This window comes from Lepidochelys kempii, chromosome 5 (assembly GCF_965140265.1).
Source record: "Lepidochelys kempii isolate rLepKem1 chromosome 5, rLepKem1.hap2, whole genome shotgun sequence".
NCBI lineage: Eukaryota > Metazoa > Chordata > Testudines > Cheloniidae > Lepidochelys > Lepidochelys kempii.
Genome location: NC_133260.1, coordinates 386,596 through 403,031, shown reverse-complemented (window position 1 = coordinate 403,031; position 16,436 = coordinate 386,596). Strand labels below are relative to the sequence as shown.

At 55.6% G+C, this 16,436-nt stretch overlaps 1 protein-coding gene across 13 annotated transcripts in view; it reads left to right on the top strand.

Annotated features, from left to right (window-relative positions):
- The window catches only part of TPM2 (tropomyosin 2), a 57,538-nt gene that overhangs the window by 20,513 nt on the left and 20,589 nt on the right, over window positions 1-16,436 (top strand). For 2 of the 13 annotated variants that reach the window (XM_073343236.1, XM_073343244.1), the window contains 6 exons: window positions 1,313-1,430; window positions 1,864-1,934; window positions 3,375-3,450; window positions 3,666-3,728; window positions 4,849-4,918; window positions 9,632-9,933. In XM_073343236.1, coding sequence (XP_073199337.1) covers window positions 1,313-1,430; window positions 1,864-1,934; window positions 3,375-3,450; window positions 3,666-3,728; window positions 4,849-4,918; window positions 9,632-9,714 — 481 coding nt within the window. In that variant the 3' untranslated portion in view covers window positions 9,715-9,933. The other 11 variants (XM_073343234.1, XM_073343242.1, XM_073343239.1 and 8 more) reach the window with 6 other exon arrangements.

Genomic DNA, 16,436 nt, shown 5'->3' with positions numbered 1-16,436 from the left:
ACCAAAGTGATGCTGTTGGAAAGATTTTGTCCCCACCTTCCATTCACCAGAGTTGTGCAAAGCCTTGGGGTCCTGTTTGACTCCTTGTTAAGTTTTGGGGGACCAGGGAGTAGCTGTCTAAAAATGCCTTATTTCATCTCCAGTTCACTAGGACTCTCTGTCCCTTCCCCCTGGCCGAGGGCCTGGACCCGATGACCCTTGTGTCCATCACTCAAGGCTGGGTCACTGTAGCTCCCTTGGCTGCCTGCCTTCTCCATGGTCCAGGCACCGGTCTGCATTGCCCACACCAGTGAGCTGCTGATCCAAGTCGACAGACTGAGCTGGCAGGGCCTGCGTTACCTGCTAACACTAGCCGGTCGACATGGCTCGGCTGGAGCTCGGACTCTGAAACCTAGGGTGGGGCTGGGCTTCGAGCCCACACTAGAGCCCGAGCTGCAACTTGAGAGTGTAGCAGGGGCCCCATGAGCCCGAGCTTGTCGACCTGGCTCAGAGGCTCACAGCTGAGGGCTACTGCTGGCTGTCTGCACAGGGGGCCCCTGCTCCTGTCCCTCCATGGGCTCCCAGCCCGTTTGGATGATTTGATCCTTTGCTGTAGGCTTTTGTGTACTATGTGGGGGCTATTTGGGCAGATGGGGTGTCAGGGCGGTGAGTATCACTAGTGGGGGAGAGGAGGGTGTAAGGGTGTCCTGAAGATGGTCAGACTGAATTTGCCTGATCTCCACTGGGAGGTTTTTCTGCAGCTGGCTCCCCTTGATGGAGAATGCTCTGTTCCCAGCTCTCCCAGGCTTTGGGCTGGGCTTTGTCATCTGCACTGTCCCAGAGGGGCCCATGCCCACTAGTGGTTTCGCTCTTACTACTGACTCTGAAGGAGGCACTCAGATGCTGTGGTGATGGGTGGCAGGACAGATACCTAACACAGAGGGTGCAGAACTAGCTCGGTGTGTGAGCTAGGATGGGGCTGAAGGGGGCTGCTAGCTCAATGCTAGGAGTATCTGACTCCATGTGGCAATGATCTGAGAGGGGTGAAGGATGTGGCAGGATGGGCACTGGGATAAGTGTGAGGCTAATTCCCAAGACTGGAAGATGATCTGGAACATGGGAATGATTTAATTCACTGGGAGGGGTGGGGTGCGCAGGGCTGCAAAAAGAGAGGGCGCATGTGCCAGATTGCAGCAGGTGTGGGGCACTCTGGCGTGGGGCAGAGCCGGGGTGTTCTAGCTTGCTGTGAGGCAAGTTGGGTGCTCTAGATCATGCCTCAATTTCGGGGAAGTCTAGATCTCAGCCGTAACACTGTGGTTTGGATTTTCTTCAGAGGCATGAAAGTCATCGAGAACCGGGCCATGAAGGATGAGGAGAAAATGGAGCTCCAGGAGATGCAGCTGAAAGAGGCCAAGCACATAGCTGAGGAGGCCGACCGCAAATACGAGGAGGTGAGAACCAGCCCTTCCCAATGACCATCGTTCCTGGGGCTCCTGCTGACACCCCCAGGAGCACCCACGGCTCCGGCTGGCTCACACCGAGGATGGCCTAGTGTGTTGGAGCACTGCCTTGGGGGGGGGGGTGCATGCCTCTGGGGGCTGGCAGCTCCTGGCAACACCCCCGTTCGTAGGAGAGGTCCCAGGAGAATGGAGCACGAGCAAGTGGGTCCTGCTGCTGCGGCCCCTGCCCACTCTCTGCCTGCTCCCACTGTCTCTGGGGGGGCATCTCCTCTTCCGGCTGCCACTGCCACCCTGGGGGGTGCCCCCCCATCCCGAGGCCTCTATCTGCAGCCACCACTGCAGTGCAGGGGGCTGCTGCCGAGCTGTGTTCCCGCAGGCGGGGCCTGCGCCAGGCTGACAGTCTCTCCTCTGCCGGGCCTGCCAGGTTGCCCGTAAGCTGGTGATCATTGAGGGGGAGCTGGAGCGCTCGGAAGAAAGGGCGGAGGTTGCAGAAAGGTGAGTACTGTCTCTACCCTCCGGGCAACTGGGGGAGGGCATGGGGATGGGGTTTCTCGGGCCCCTACTTTCTGCTTCTCCCCCCGCCCCCCCAGATGAGGCTGAGCTGGGATGCAGCCCTCGGGGAACTAAGCCGCGTAGGGCACTCAGCGGGCAGCCAGAGCCCATGGCTGGGGTGAGTCCCTTCCCTTGGTTCTCCAGCAGGGGGCGACACTGACCCCGTTAGAGGCACAGCATCCAGGTGCAGCGGTGAGGTTTTTATGGGGCTGACGGAGCAGGTGGCCCAATCCTAGGGGGGCCCCTGGCTCTCTGTCTCTGATCAGGCTGAATGGCAGCTGGCTCCTGCCCTGTCGCTGTCCCCTGTCCCTACGGGGCCCGGCCAGGTGGGTGGGGGTGCAAGGATTGGGAATGGTTGATCTTGTTCTCTGCTCGGTTTCCCATGGCTGAACGCTCCCCCTGGGATGCCCCCTCTCACCCCCCCAGCCGAGTGAGACAGCTGGAAGAGGAGCTGCGCACCATGGACCAAACCCTCAAATCCCTGATGGCCTCAGAGGAAGAGGTACTGGGGCAGGGAACTGGGGAGTCTCGCAGCTTCCTCTCTGTCCCTCTCCGCCTCTCTGACCCTCTGGACGTGCTGTCTCCTTTCCATCGTTCCTGTGAGATGACTCTGAGCCCTCTCCTTCTTCCCTCGCCATCCTGTGCGGCTTTGGGTCTGGTCCTAGTTCTGGGGCTGAGACAGATGGGGCTCGATGCACTGAGGGGCTGGGGTTGGAGGCGAGCTGGGCAGCCCTTGGTCTGGCTGCTGCCTGGTTCGACCCACACCTCTCCCTGGCTGCCTGCGTCACAGGGCCACTCCTTGTGCCACAGGGTGAGCTGAGCGTTGGCCGGGGCTGGGGCCCTGCAGGTGCGAGGCAGGCCCTGGTGGGGAGTGAGACCTCTCCCACTCCCTGTCTACATCTGTCTCAGCACCGCAAGAGTCTCTGTCCCAATTACTTCCCACTGTGCTGCTTGCAGGAGGAGTTCTCGCGGTCCTGTGAGGGCCCCAGGTGGGGCTGAGCTGGCAGAGGCAAATTGGGCTGGGTGGCCCTCTCACTCTGGCATCTCTGCTCTGGACTTTTGGCCCTTATTTAGGTCCAGTTACCTGCCGAGCCTGCTCAGGCAGGTGATTCACTCTACTCCTTCGCTGCCTGGGCGCAGTCTGGGGGTCTGAGCCTGCCTCTTGCGTCCCAGCCGGACTCTCCTAGGAGCTGTCACCGGGGTAGGTCAGCAGGGATGGTGGCTTGCCTGAGGTCATGGGCCACGGGCCAGGCTGGCTGTTGCTTCCTCTCCATCTGAACTGCTGTTTCTCTCTCCTGAGCTTTTTCTCTCTCTCCTTTCCTTCATTCCTCCCACCACCCTGCACCCTTCTCTCTTCCGCGCGCCCTGGCCTGCTGGGAATAGTAAATGTGGGGACCTAGAGGAAGAGCTGAAAATTGTCACCAACAACTTGAAGTCCCTGGAGGCCCAGGCCGATAAGGTAGGAACCGGAGGAGCGCAGCACCTGGCCCTGCGGCTGGCGAGGAGCAGGGCCCGAGAAGTGAGCAGAGCAGAGTGCTGCTCTCCTGGGAGATGCCCTGGGATCTGGGCAATGGTGGGGCACCTAGGGGTGGGCCTGCCAGCCTGTCGCTATGAGAGGGACCCAGCGGGTGCTACAGGGACTGGGAAGCGACTCAGGCTTGTCTTTCTTCACAGTACTCCACCAAGGAAGATAAGTACGAGGAGGAGATCAAGCTGCTGACAGACAAACTGAAGGAGGTGAGAGATGCCCAGAATCAGGGACCCTGACAGGAGGGCAGGGCCTGGTGTAATCGCCCCATCCTCCACAGGGTGCACGGGTTTGCTGCCACCCATCAGAGTGGGACTGGCTGTGGGTCACAGGTGCCGACTCCGTGGGTGCTCTGGGACTGGAGCACCCGGGGGGGAATGATGGGTCCTGAGCACCAACCAGCAGCCCCCCATCAACTCTCCCCTCACTGGCAGGCCCCACGGATCAGCGCCTCCCCCACCCTCCCGCCGCAAACAGCTGTTTCAGTGCACTGCGGGTCGGGGGGAGAAGCGAGGCTGTGGCGTGCTCGGGGAGGGGGCGGAACTGGGCGGGAAGAGGTGGGGGTGGAGCAGGGTGCAGTAGGAGGTGAGGCGGAGGTGGGGCGTTGGGGGAGGTGGAGTGGGGGCAGGGCATGAGGCAGAGCTGGGGGTCGAGCACCCTCCCCGGCACACTGGAGAGTCGGCACCTGTTCTGTGGGCACAATCCCTGGGGTCATCCTTGACCCACTCTGAGTCTACTGCCCTGCTCCCCTGAGTGGCTAAAGCCACCACCCGCCTGGGCAGGATTCCCGGACTGTGCAGACGGCCAGCTTCCCCTAACACCCTACCCCAAAACCTGAGCAGTCCCCACTGCCCTTCCCCTGCCCAGCTATGTGGTTCTGATGCACTTAAGGGGCCCCGGGGTGCTGGGGGTGGGGGAGAGACAGTCATTCCTGGAGCGGAGCTGAAATTAGCAGTACAAAGGCAGATTCTGCTTTGGACAGATACATGGCTCTGAATGCTGCTGCTCCTCCAGCCATGGCCTGGGCCCCTTGTTGCAGGGCTGGAGTCACTGCAAAGCAGCTGACAGGTAGGCTAGATCTGCTGCAACTTCAGATACAAGAAAGCAGGCCAGCCGAGCCTTGCAGAAATGCTGGGGGAGTGAGTCCAACAGGAGGTTCGGCAGCTCGCCATGTCCCAGCTCCAGTAAGGGGGCCTCCATGGGGCCAAGCAGGGTAGCATCTGGCCCTCCTTTGCCTGTGGAGAGTTCTGGCCCTGAAGATGCTACCTTCTGCCCGGTTCTCCATCAGACAGTCGGTACCATAGCTAACGCCCCGTTTCCTGACCCTAGGCTGAAACCCGAGCGGAGTTTGCTGAGCGATCCGTGGCCAAGCTGGAGAAAACCATTGATGACTTAGAAGGTAGAGACCCCGCCTGCCCTTTGCCCCCCTCCCCACAGAGCACAGCCAGCCTAGGAGGCCCAGGACGTGCCTCAGGGTCTGCTCAGCCGAAACCTCCGGCCGTGGGGCTGTGGCTGAATGCTGGGATCTGGAGAGGAGGGAGGGACAGGGAGCCTGGGTGGGTCTCACAGAACGAGCTGTCCCCCAGGTGGGAATCCCAGTCTGAGGGGAGGGGAGGCAGGATCACTGTGTGATGGGCATGGGCCAGGAAGCGTCCCAGGACAAGGGGCTGGCCAGGAGCATGATAGCCAGGGAGGGAAGGAAGAGTGGCCAGGGAGCTCAGGCCGGACCAGGAGAGTCCCTTGGTGAGAAGGGGCAAGTGAAACCCTGGAGCAATGAGGTAAGGGCAGGGGTGGGAAGAACCAGTCTGGCCTATCAGAGGCCCATGCACCTGTGTGAACCCTACCCGGCACCCTCCCATGGCAGCAAGGTCTCTCTCTCTCTCTCTCTCTCTCTCTCTCTCTCACATTCACTCTCTCTTTCTCCCTCCCCGCCACTGCCCTGCTCTGCCACGGGCCGCCCCCTGCACACCCTCCTGCCTGCAGACGAAGTGTATGCTCAGAAGATGAAGTATAAGGCAATCAGTGAGGAGCTGGACAATGCACTTAACGACATCACCTCCCTCTGAGCCCCTGAGCGGTCCCAACACCATGGCACTCCACTCATGCTGTCTGCCCACCCCCTCCCACCCTGCCTGCTTGTGACCTCAGTCGCCATGGCTGCCCCTGCCTGCCTGCCTCCATCTATCCCTTGGTCTCTGCTCCCCACCACCTCTGTCAGTCTGTCCATTCCCCTCTTTGTCCCCGCAAGCTCCAGTGCTGCTGGGTGGCTGTAGTTTGCTCAGTGAAAGCTGCAGAAGAGGAGGGTCCCTGAGCAGGGACCAGCCCATAACCCAGACTGGGGAGCATCCCTGGTCCGGGATCAGCCCATCTGCAATGTGCCATGCATAAGCCTTGCTCCGGTGCTGCGTGTGGCCAGCTAGCCTGATCTGCCGAGCTGCAGCGAAGTGTCCAGTTACACAGTGGGCTGACCTCTTGCCTGGGGGTGGGGTCTGAGGATGGAAGGTGCATGGTCCCATCTCACCCCACATGCTGGGTCTCTGTCTGCTGGCCTGGGCTGATCCTCGCTCCATGGGCATGGGCTGGGGGACGGCTGCAGATTTGGATTTCTCTCTTTCCTCAAGAGCAGTTGGTGCAGACGGTAAACTAGAGAAAAGCTCCTGTTGCAGCCCAGGAGAAGCAGCCAGGGTTCCCCAGGGTACCAGCCTTCTGGCTCCCTTCTGCCTCTCCTGCTCCATGGGGCATGCTTTGTGTCAAAGGGCTGCCAAGTTCTAACACGCCCGGGGAAGATGGCAGCTGTGGGGCCAGGGGGAGGAGACGGAGGGGCGTGCCCTGGTGCAAAGGGAGCTTTACTTATGTCGGGTCCCAAGAGACGGGCACGTTTAGCCCAGCTGCTGGGAACAAGAAGGGAGTAGCTAGTGCTGGGATTGGGAGGGACAGCGTGGGCTCCACGTCCTCTGACCAAATCTGCCTGGGCTCCGCTCCCCATTGACACCCCCCTGAAGGGGATTCCCCCCAGCTGGAAGCAGCTTCTCCAAAGCTGAAGGCAGGAGGAGAGGAGAGGGTCACTCCCATGGGGTGGAAGGAAAACACGTGGGAGGCTTGGCAGCCCTTACTGCTTCCCAGTCCCTGCTCTGCATTCTTCCTGTCCTTCACACGTTACTCTTGAGTTCACATTTCATGACTTACTTTCTTTTCTGTCCTTCTGGGTCGATGCGTTGGTCTCAATAAAGCATTTTCTCTCCTTGGTTTCGCCTTTGTTTTCTTCATGCTGCTTTGGTTTTTCACCTTCACACTCATTTTCTAGCCATGTCTCATTTTCATGCCTGTACATGGCCCTTTATGGGGGGTTCTCCTGCCAGGTGTGCTCTACAACACAGATAGCCACAGGTGCTCTGACTCTGCGGGGAAGGGCTGAGCATAAGAACCTGGACAGACCCTGTGGGAAGTCCTTGAGCTCAGCCCTGCCGGTGCATCGGGGGAGGGAGAGGGACGAACGCACAGCTAGCTCCATTTGAGAGGAAGGTTCTCCTGGTCCTTGGTTCTCGGGTCCCAGCCTGAACTGAGCTAGATCATAGAATCATAGAATATCAGGGTTGGAAGGGACCCCAGAAGGTCATCTAGTCCAACCCCCTGCTCAAAGCAGGACCAATTCCCAGTTAAATCATCCCAGCCAGGGCTTTGTCAAGCCTGACCTTAAAAACCTCTAAGGAAGGAGATTCTACCACCTCCCTAGGTAACGCATTCCAGTGTTTCACCACCCTCTTAGTGAAAAAGTTTTCCCTAATATCCAATCTAAACCTCCCCCACTGCAACTTGAGACCATTACTCCTCGTTCTGTCATCTGCTACCATTGAGATCTGACCCTGTCTCTCTTTCATTGCCTGGACTTGCCCCAGCGCACACACCTTTTCACAGCCCTGACCTGGCTTCGTGTGTAGCTGAGTAGGGCAGCACTTTCCTTCCTGGAGGTTGATTGATTTTCCCCTTCAAAGAGCCTTATGTTTCTGGGTCAGAACTCACCCCAGTTTGTGCTACAAATCTCCCCAGCTCCTGGAAACATGTCCTCTTTCCTTCTCGAATGGCCTCCTTGCTGCACCATCCCCTAGCCAGACCAGAGCCTGCTCCCCTTCTGCCTGTAGACCTGAGTTCATTTCTCTTTCCTGCACTGGGCAGATGGGCTTCGGGACATACGCCCCCGGGGTTCAGCTACGCTGATAGCGTCTCTGTGCTGACCTGACTTTCTCTTTGCACTAACTCTCTCCTTTCTCTCTCTCTCTCCCTCTGCTGCCGCTGACGTCTGTTTTCTATAGCGCGCTCCCAGCAGGAGGCGGAGAAAAACCGTATTCTCACTAACGAACTGCGAGTCATCCTTAACGAACTTAACAACTGAGCCAGCCTCAGCCCATGCCCTGCTTATGTCATGTAGCCTGTGTCTCCTGGGGTGTTCCAGCCCCATCGCCCGCCCCCTCCATTGCCCAGGACATTCCCTGCAGCTCTGAGTCCTGGTAACAGGTTCCACCAGGCCAGCTGGGCCTGGGGAGTCCCTGCCCTCACCCTGCTGCTGGGTACTTGGCACATGGACCCTCACCCCCTGGCCTTACAGTTCAGAGTGACCAGCCTGCTCTGAACAGCTGGAGACTCCTGCCTCCTGAGCTGGTTGATTTTGCCCAGGGGGGAGCCTGCTGCCATCACGACCCAGAGCCCCCACCTTCCCCACAGGGGCACTGCTGAGCCAGCGCCAGCTGCCCAGGCTGGGGAGGGAGTGCCCATGTGATGGGCTGAGCCACCTGAACCCTGCCTACTCCCTCCCTACATTGTAGTGCTCCCCAAGGCAAGGGGACAGCCAGCCCCCCACCGGCTCTACCAGGAAACCACTCTTCCTAAACCACTCAACTGCTGCAGGCAAAGGCTGTCTGGATACTGCTCTTGCAGGTCATAAAATCATAGAATATCAGGGTTGGAAGGGACCCCAGAAGGTCATCTAGTCCAACCCCCTGCTCGAAGCAGGACCAATTCCCAGTTAAATCCAGCTTCTCCAGCTCCAGGAACTGTAAGGAACAGGGCGGGAGTCCAGCTACTCCGGCCCCAGCCTCTCCCAGCAGGTGCTCTAGGCAGCAGGGCAGCGGCTTTGGCTGCAGGTGGACCTCATGGAAACGCCTGTCCCAGCAAAGGCTCCGGTAGGCAGCAGGACAGAGGCTCTGGAAGGGTGAGCTCCCAGCTGAGGGTGTCATGGCGAGTCTCATTCCAGCGGAAGTGATGTAGGGGACAGCGCAGAAGCGCTGGCTGTGGGCAGGTTCCCCTGTAGCATGTTCTGTACACGAGGGCTGGAAGAACTGGCTCCTGCAGTTTCGTTAGTGCTGGTCTCTCTTCCCTCTGTGCTGTCCTCTCTCCTCCTGAGCTGCTGCCTTGCCACTGCTCCATGGATCACCGCTCCCAGCTGAATCACGGAGCAGCTGGGCAGTGCTATGCACCTTTCATCGGTCCGTGGGCAGGACTCTCTGGGGATGGACCTGGCTCTGCTGGAAGCACATGGCTGTGGAAATGAGGCTGTGCCATCTGACAGCCCCATGTGCAGTAGCACCCTGCAGGGAGCACAGGCAGAAGCCGTGGGTGTGAAGTTAGGCTGCCAGGATCTGATTGGTCTAAGCACCCTACCTGGCCTCTGAGCTATTGCTGCTCTGTGAGGTCGGGCCGTGTCCCTGGTAAGGCCTTGGCTTGGAGCTGGGGTACGTTATGGTGCTGTGTGGAAATGCTGTTCCCCAGCGACACTGAAATGTCCATTTGTGTCTGGGTTTGATCCTGTCTGGCTCGGTCTGTTTGTCCCTGTGCATGGGTGGGTCTGTCTCCGTGTGTATGTCTTGGCTTGGTCTGTCTGTCCCTGTGTATGGATGGGTCTGTCTCCTTGCGTGTCTGTCTGTGTGTCTTGGCTTGGTCTGTCTGGGCGGGTGGCTCGGTTGGTCTGTCTCTGTGCATGGGTGGGCCTGTCTCCTTGCGTGTCTGTCTGTGTGTGATTTGTGTCCGTTTTTCTGTCCATCCGTGTGGCTGATCACGTGTGGCTGGCATCTGCGTTTGTCTGTCTGGATGTGTGTCTGGATGTCCTTTGTGTTTACAGAGAATCTGGCCAGTGCCAAAGAGGAGAACGTTGGCATTCACCAAGTTCTAGACCAGACCCTGCTGGAGCTGAACAACCTCTGAGCCGCTTGAAGAGCCCCACTCTATCCACCTGCCCCTGCACCTGAACCCCATTGGCACCCTCTGGAGGCACCAAGTGAACTGCGTCATGGCCAAAGCCACACATCCATGAGAAGGGAAACCCTGCGGCCCATACCCTGGCCCTGGGGCATCTTGTCTGTGCACAGCCAGATCGGCTCTGTCCTGTCTTCATGTCCAAATATTAAAGCAAGTTTAACAAGATAGACAGATGTGTCTGGTCCTTAGCCAAGGGGGGTCAGGGGTGGGGAGAAGCTGCCCACAGCTGGGAGCCTCTGCGCCCCCCTCCCCAGCTCATTTCAGTGGGGCCCTTGGCCTGACTGGGTAGACAGATCTTGCCAAAGTATAGGAGCCAGCCCCCTCCAGTCTCTGTTGCTGAGGGGAGGGGGGGACTTGTCCACATCAGGGCTTTCCTGTCTTTGGGGTTTGATCTCCTGCGTCAATTTGTCATTGCTGCCTGTCCCTGCTCTAGAGCAGGCACCTCCATAGCACGGAGCCATCTCTCTCCATCTCCCAAAGGCAGGGAGTTTTTCCTTCTCACTCTGAAGAGACATCACTTCGGATTCCTGGTAGTTTGAGGAAATAAATTTATCTTGTTCCGTCACATCTGGGACATTGAGCTAGAATCTCTCTGTCCCCTTGGCTGCCCTGTCGCTCCTTGCTTGTTGTGCTTTGTGCCTCCCCAGCCCACCCCCAGTGCACAGTCTCTGAGTCTGGATTTGCTGAGAGGCTCCCAGAATTCTGCAGGTCTGTGCTTTCACGATCATTCTGTGCAGGGAGCTGGAGCCAGTGTGACACTTTTCAGGGTTAATGAAGGTGTCCAGGGTGACTTGCTACCACCTGCTTATGGTGTGAGGGCATCTTGTCTGTGTCCACCAGGGGAAGTTCTCCCAAAGCTACCGGCTGCAGGCAATACAGGTGATCTACTCTGGGATACTGCAAGCCCCACTCTTTCCTGCTGCAAGCTAGCAATTTACCCAGCCCACCTTGTTACAGTCACATACTCACTTCCTTGTCTTCTGGACACCTGCAATGTCCACCGATCCACTGCCTCTGTGGAAGCAGGGCAGCCCAGGTCACAGGCTTCACCCAGTTCGACACATGCCTTAGCACAGAGCTCTGGGGCGTGGCTCTAGTAAAACAAATTTGAAGTTTATTTAATGGAGCTTGAGATAAAGATTCAAATAAAAGTAAGTAAAAGGCTTTGGAAACATAAGGTTACAGGTAAAAGAAAAGCAATAAAACCCAGTCTGTGGCCTTTACTTATTAACAAGTGCCTGTCCTGTCTATTTAAGTATTTCTAACCCCCCAATCATAGAATCATAGAATATCAGGGTTGGAAGGGACCCCAGAAGGTCATCTAGTCCAACCCCCTGCTCGAAGCAGGACCAATTCCCAGTTAAATCATCCCAGCCAGGGCTTTGTCAAGTCTGACCTTAAAAACCTCTAAGGAAGGAGATTCTACCACCTCCCTAGGTAACGCATTCCAGTGTTTCACCACCCTCTTAGTGAAAAAGTTTTTCCTAATATCCAATCTAAACCTCCCCCACTGCAACTTGAGACCATTACTCCTCATTCTGTCATCTGCTACCATTGAGAACAGTCTAGAGCCATCCTCTTTGGAACCCCCTTTCAGGTAGTTGAAAGCAGCTATCAAATCCCCCCTCATTCTTCTCTTCTGCAGGCTAAACAATCCCAGCTCCCTCAGCCTCTCCTCATAAGTCATGTGTTCCAGACCCCTAATAATTTTTGTTGCCCTTCGCTGGACTCTCTCCAATTTATCCACATCCTTCTTGAAGTGTGGGGCCCAAAACTGGACACAGTACTCCAGATGAGGCCTCACCAATGTCGAATAGAGGGGAACGATCACGTCCCTCGATCTGCTCGCTATGCCCCTACTTATACGTCCCAAAATGCCATTGGCCTTCTTGGCAACAAGGGCACACTGCTGACTCATATCCAGCTTCTCGTCCACTGTCACCCCTAGGTCCTTTTCCGCAGAACTGCTGCCTAGCCATTCGGTCCCTAGTCTGTAGCTGTGCATTGGGTTCTTCCGTCCTAAGTGCAGGATCAGTCCACATAGTGCCTGTCCAGGCCAGAGAGCTGGGTCCACTTTCCATGAGATGCATACTGGCAAGTTGTCACCTCCATAATGCTAACGCCTTGTGCCCTTGCTTCCTCACTTGGACAGTCCCAGAGGTTTGGGCTCTTTTCCTAACCTGAGTGTTTCATTCACTTCAGCGCAGATCTCAGGGTCCTCTGCTCAGAGTCTTTTCTTGGGGTTCTTTTGGTTTTGTCACTGCTCAGGCCTGTGTATGGGTCAGATGGAAACCCAGGACCGGCCTAGCTCGACAGATGCTGGGTGTTCTCACTCTTGGTTGCGTTAGCTGAGCCCTAACCCGCCTGTCAAGGCTGATTCCCCAGTCTGGCACTTTGAGTGCAGAAGGTGGGGGCCCGCAAGGATTCTAAAAATTAATACTGGCCACTCCAGGCTTGTATTAAACTCCCAAGGTTACAGCTTCTCTCTGACCTTGGATAGGTAGATGCTGCCACCACCTAAGTGCAGAAACCCCCTTTTGAGAACCCAGAAAGGCACACTTGGGAATTCCTCCTTGTGGGGTACCCTAAAGCCCTTTCACCTCCCCTCTGGGGAAGAGCTGAGAAAGAAAAACAAAGGAAATCAGCTGTTGCCACCAGCTAATCAAACAACATGCACAAACCTCTTAGGACACCAAAACCCAATCCCATTCTTAAAAAAGGTAAATGTGATTAAAAACAAAAAGAAAGACAATACATCTGGAACGTAGGCTATTGCTAGATTTTAAAAGAGCAAATATAATAATTAAGCATCAAAAATGGTTTTCTTGCGGTCCAGCTTAAAGGTTACAAGCAAAACAAAAGCATTTGGGGGTTAGCACAGAGGAGGCCACAAGCCAATAAGAAATAAAAGAAATAACCCTAATCGCGTCTTCCTAGACATTCCCTGATTTATTTACATATCTGGGGTTTCAGATAAGTAGTCTCTAGGTATGATCTGATGGTTTTTCATACCTGGCTTAAAGCTTCCTACAGCGTAGTTCAGCCCTGTTCCTGCTCTGTGTCTCCTCCCTCCAGAGAACAACAACAGACAAAAGGGGAGCCTTGTTTCAATTTTAAAAAGTTCTAGCCTTTCCATTGGCTCTTTTGGCCAGATGCCCACTCACTTCCTTTTACCTATGCATGCGGTCAGACTTCTTAACTCTTTACAGGTAAAGCAAGTAGAGAACAGTTACCAAGAGGGATTTTATAGCTAACTGGCTGTCTGGGTCCATAAAAGGAAGCTACCCTCCCCCTGTTCATTTATCAAACCATCCCAGGTCACCTGCTTCAGCTCCAGTTGTTTGGAACCTCAGATCCTACATTTTACAGAGCTCCTAGAATACTTCCCATGGAAATGTCTGGCAATAACCACGACGATCAGCTAGTGCTTAGCTTTTGGCAGAGACCACATGTGACCCTCCCCCACACCTTTGGTCAAGTATTGCAAAGCTGGGCAAGACAAGAGGGGTGAGGTAGTATCTTTTATTGGACCAACTTCTGTTGGTGACAGAGACAAGCTTTCGCAGTTACACTGAGTTTCCTCAGGTCTGGGAAACTCACAGCTAAATATAAGGTGGAAGAAATTGTTTAGTGTAAGTAGTAATGTATTTCAAGGAACGATTCATGGTGAAGTGGCCAATTAACACCCTGGAGGGAAAGGAAAGGGGGAGATAAGAAGGAAGTTCTGTGTGGGGTGGGTGTTAGTGGATTACAGATTAGTGTAATAAGCCATAAATCCAGTGTCTTTGGTCAGTCCATGATTTTTAGGGGCTAGCAAAGTTATGAATTTAAGCTCTCATGCTCATCTATTGAAAATATTGTGCAGGTTTCCTTTGAGACTAAGGCCTGAGTGATCACTTTGTGAAACACGTTCAACCATTTCGTTTTCCCTTGAGAGTTTATCAAGAACATAGTGATTGTCTGGTTTCACCCACATAGTTGTTATTGGGGCATTTAGTGCACTGGATAAGGTACACCTCATGTTGTGAAAGGCTTGTGTAGGAACAGTGGATCTTGAAAGGTGTGTTGGGTTGGTGTTCATCATTGTAGCAGTGGTGATATGTCTGCAGGTTTGGCATCTGTTGTACTGGCAGGGTCTGGTGTGTCCTTGTAGTGCAGCAGAGTGGCCTCCCTCTGGACTTGAAAGCAAGAGAGCACTACACTCCCGCTGCTGGGTGGAGCCAAAACTGCCCCACCCCCTGTGCAGGAAATACTGGGACAGGACAGGAAGTATAAAGGGAGGGCCCTGCAACTTGGTTGGGTGGGAGCCAGGGAAGGAGGCAGATGTCTCCACTCTGCTGCAGTGCTGAACCTGTGCTATGCAGCACCTTGCCCCTGGGGAACACCGATCCTGGCGATGAGTTGCTGGGAGTGCCATCCACATTGTACCATGAGGAGGCAGAGGACCCTGAGACTTTGGAACTCCCCCCTCCACACACACCCCCCCAGTCTGTGGTAGGAAGTAGTCCAAGGAAACCCGATGTAGGATTCCCACTGACCCAGTGGTGGAACCATTCATCACTGTTTGGGCCCTGGGCTGTGACCTGGTGGAGTAGGGTGGGCCCAGGCCCCTGGGGTGCTGGCCTATTCACCCCTGGGCCAGAAGGTCTGTGCATTATTTGTGTGTTGTCCCAGCTAGGAGACTGTGGGCCCAGACTGTGTTTGCTGGCTGCTGTAACCAGGCTAGGCTAAAGCCTGCTCCCTGCTCTGTCCCGCCCAGTAGCTCAGAGCTGCCTGGATAGACTGTTGATTTCTGTCTCCCCACCCCTGGAGACTGTAAGCTAAAGACTGTTCATGCTCTGCCCCATCTAGAGGGCCAGAACCCAGACTCTTGATTGGTGACAGCCCTAGCCCAGAGACACTGGGCTAAAGATTGCTTCCTGCCCTGCGCTGCCTGAGGGAGCTAGCACTCCAGCCTGCTAATGGTTGTTTGCCTCTGCAAGGAGGCTGCGACCTGTGAACTGCTTATGGCTCTGCCCCGCCAGCAGGAGCCCAAGTGCTGCTGTCTGATGCAGCGAGACAGGGTGGCCTCCCTCCCCCATTTGTGTGTGAGAGACCACAACACTTGGTGGAGAATGCGGGCATCATCCATGCCCTGAGATAAGGGGATGAGCTTAGGACAGCATTAAATCGGCCCCCCTCTCACTAGTCTGGAAAGGATGGAGGTAAAAAAAATTGATCAAATGGCTTGCTGAGGAGCAACAGCAGGCAGCGCAGCTCCAGCAGCAGCAACAACAAATGCAACAGCTGAGAATCAGCAACAGCAATTGGTCTGAGAGCCAGGGGCCCAACACCCTTAGAGACAACTGCATTGCTCGCATCAGCTTGATGCACTCATACCAACCCCTGGGGGCTCCAACCCCAGGGGAGCAGTGGCCCCAACTGACCTCACTGTGCTTGTGTGCTTGGCAAAAATGGGCCCTGAGGACAACCGAGTGCCTTTCTCAATGCCTTTGAGAGGGTCGCCTCAGCAGCTAAGTGGCCTCTTAAGCAGTGGGCCACCCTTTTGGCCTCTTATGTGATGGGCCTGGCTCAGGATGCCTACAGGGGGCTCCTGGCAGGGGAAGCCCAAGACTCAGGTCAGCTGAAGCCTGCAATTCTCGATGCGCTCAAGATCACACCAGAGACATTCTGGCAGCAACTCCAGGAGAAGACCTACCCGCCCAAGGCCTGACCGAGGGTTGTAGCCCAACAGCCAAAGGACGTGTGCTGGCAGTGCCTACAGCCCTAAGAGCGTACTGGTGCTGAAGTCACTGAACAAGTCATCCTTGAGCAGTTCATACATGTCATAGAATCATAGAATCATAGAATATCAGGGTTGGAAGGGACCCCAGAAGGTCATCTAGTCCAACCCCCGGCTCAAAGCAGGACCAATTCCCAGTTAAATCATCCCAGCCAGGGCTTTGTCAAGCCTGACCTTAAAAACCTCTAAGGAAGGAGATTCTACCACCTCCCTAGGTAACGCATTCCAGTGTTTCACCACCCTCTTAGTGAAAAAGTTTTTCCTAATATCCAATCTAAACCTCCCCCACTGCAACTTGAGACCATTACTCCTCGTTCTGTCATCTGCTACCATTGAGAACAGTCTAGAGCCATCCTCTTTGGAACCCCCTTTCAGGTAGTTGAAAGCAGCTATCAAATCCCCCCTCATTCTTCTCTTCTGCAGGCTAAACAATCCCAGCTCCCTCAGCCTCTCCTCATAAGTCATGTGTTCCAGTCCCCTAATCATTTTTGTTGCCCTTCGCTGGACTCTCTCCAATTTATCCACATCCTTCTTGTAGTGTGGGGCCCAAAACTGGACACAGTACTCCAGATGAGGCCTCACCAATGTCGAATAGAGGGGAACGATCACGTCCCTCGATCTGCTCGCTATGCCCCTACTTATACATCCCAAAATGCCATTGGCCTTCTTGGCAACAAGGGCACACTGCTGACTCATATCCAGCTTCTCGTCCACTGTCACCCCTAGGTCCTTTTCTGCAGAACTGCTGCCTAGCCATTCGGTCCCTAGTCTGTAGCTGTGCATTGGGTTCTTCCGTCCCAAGTGCAGGACCCTGCACTTATCCTTAATGTCCTCCCAGTACAAGGAAGAACCGCCGCCAACCTTGAGTGCAGCCATGGCCTTCATG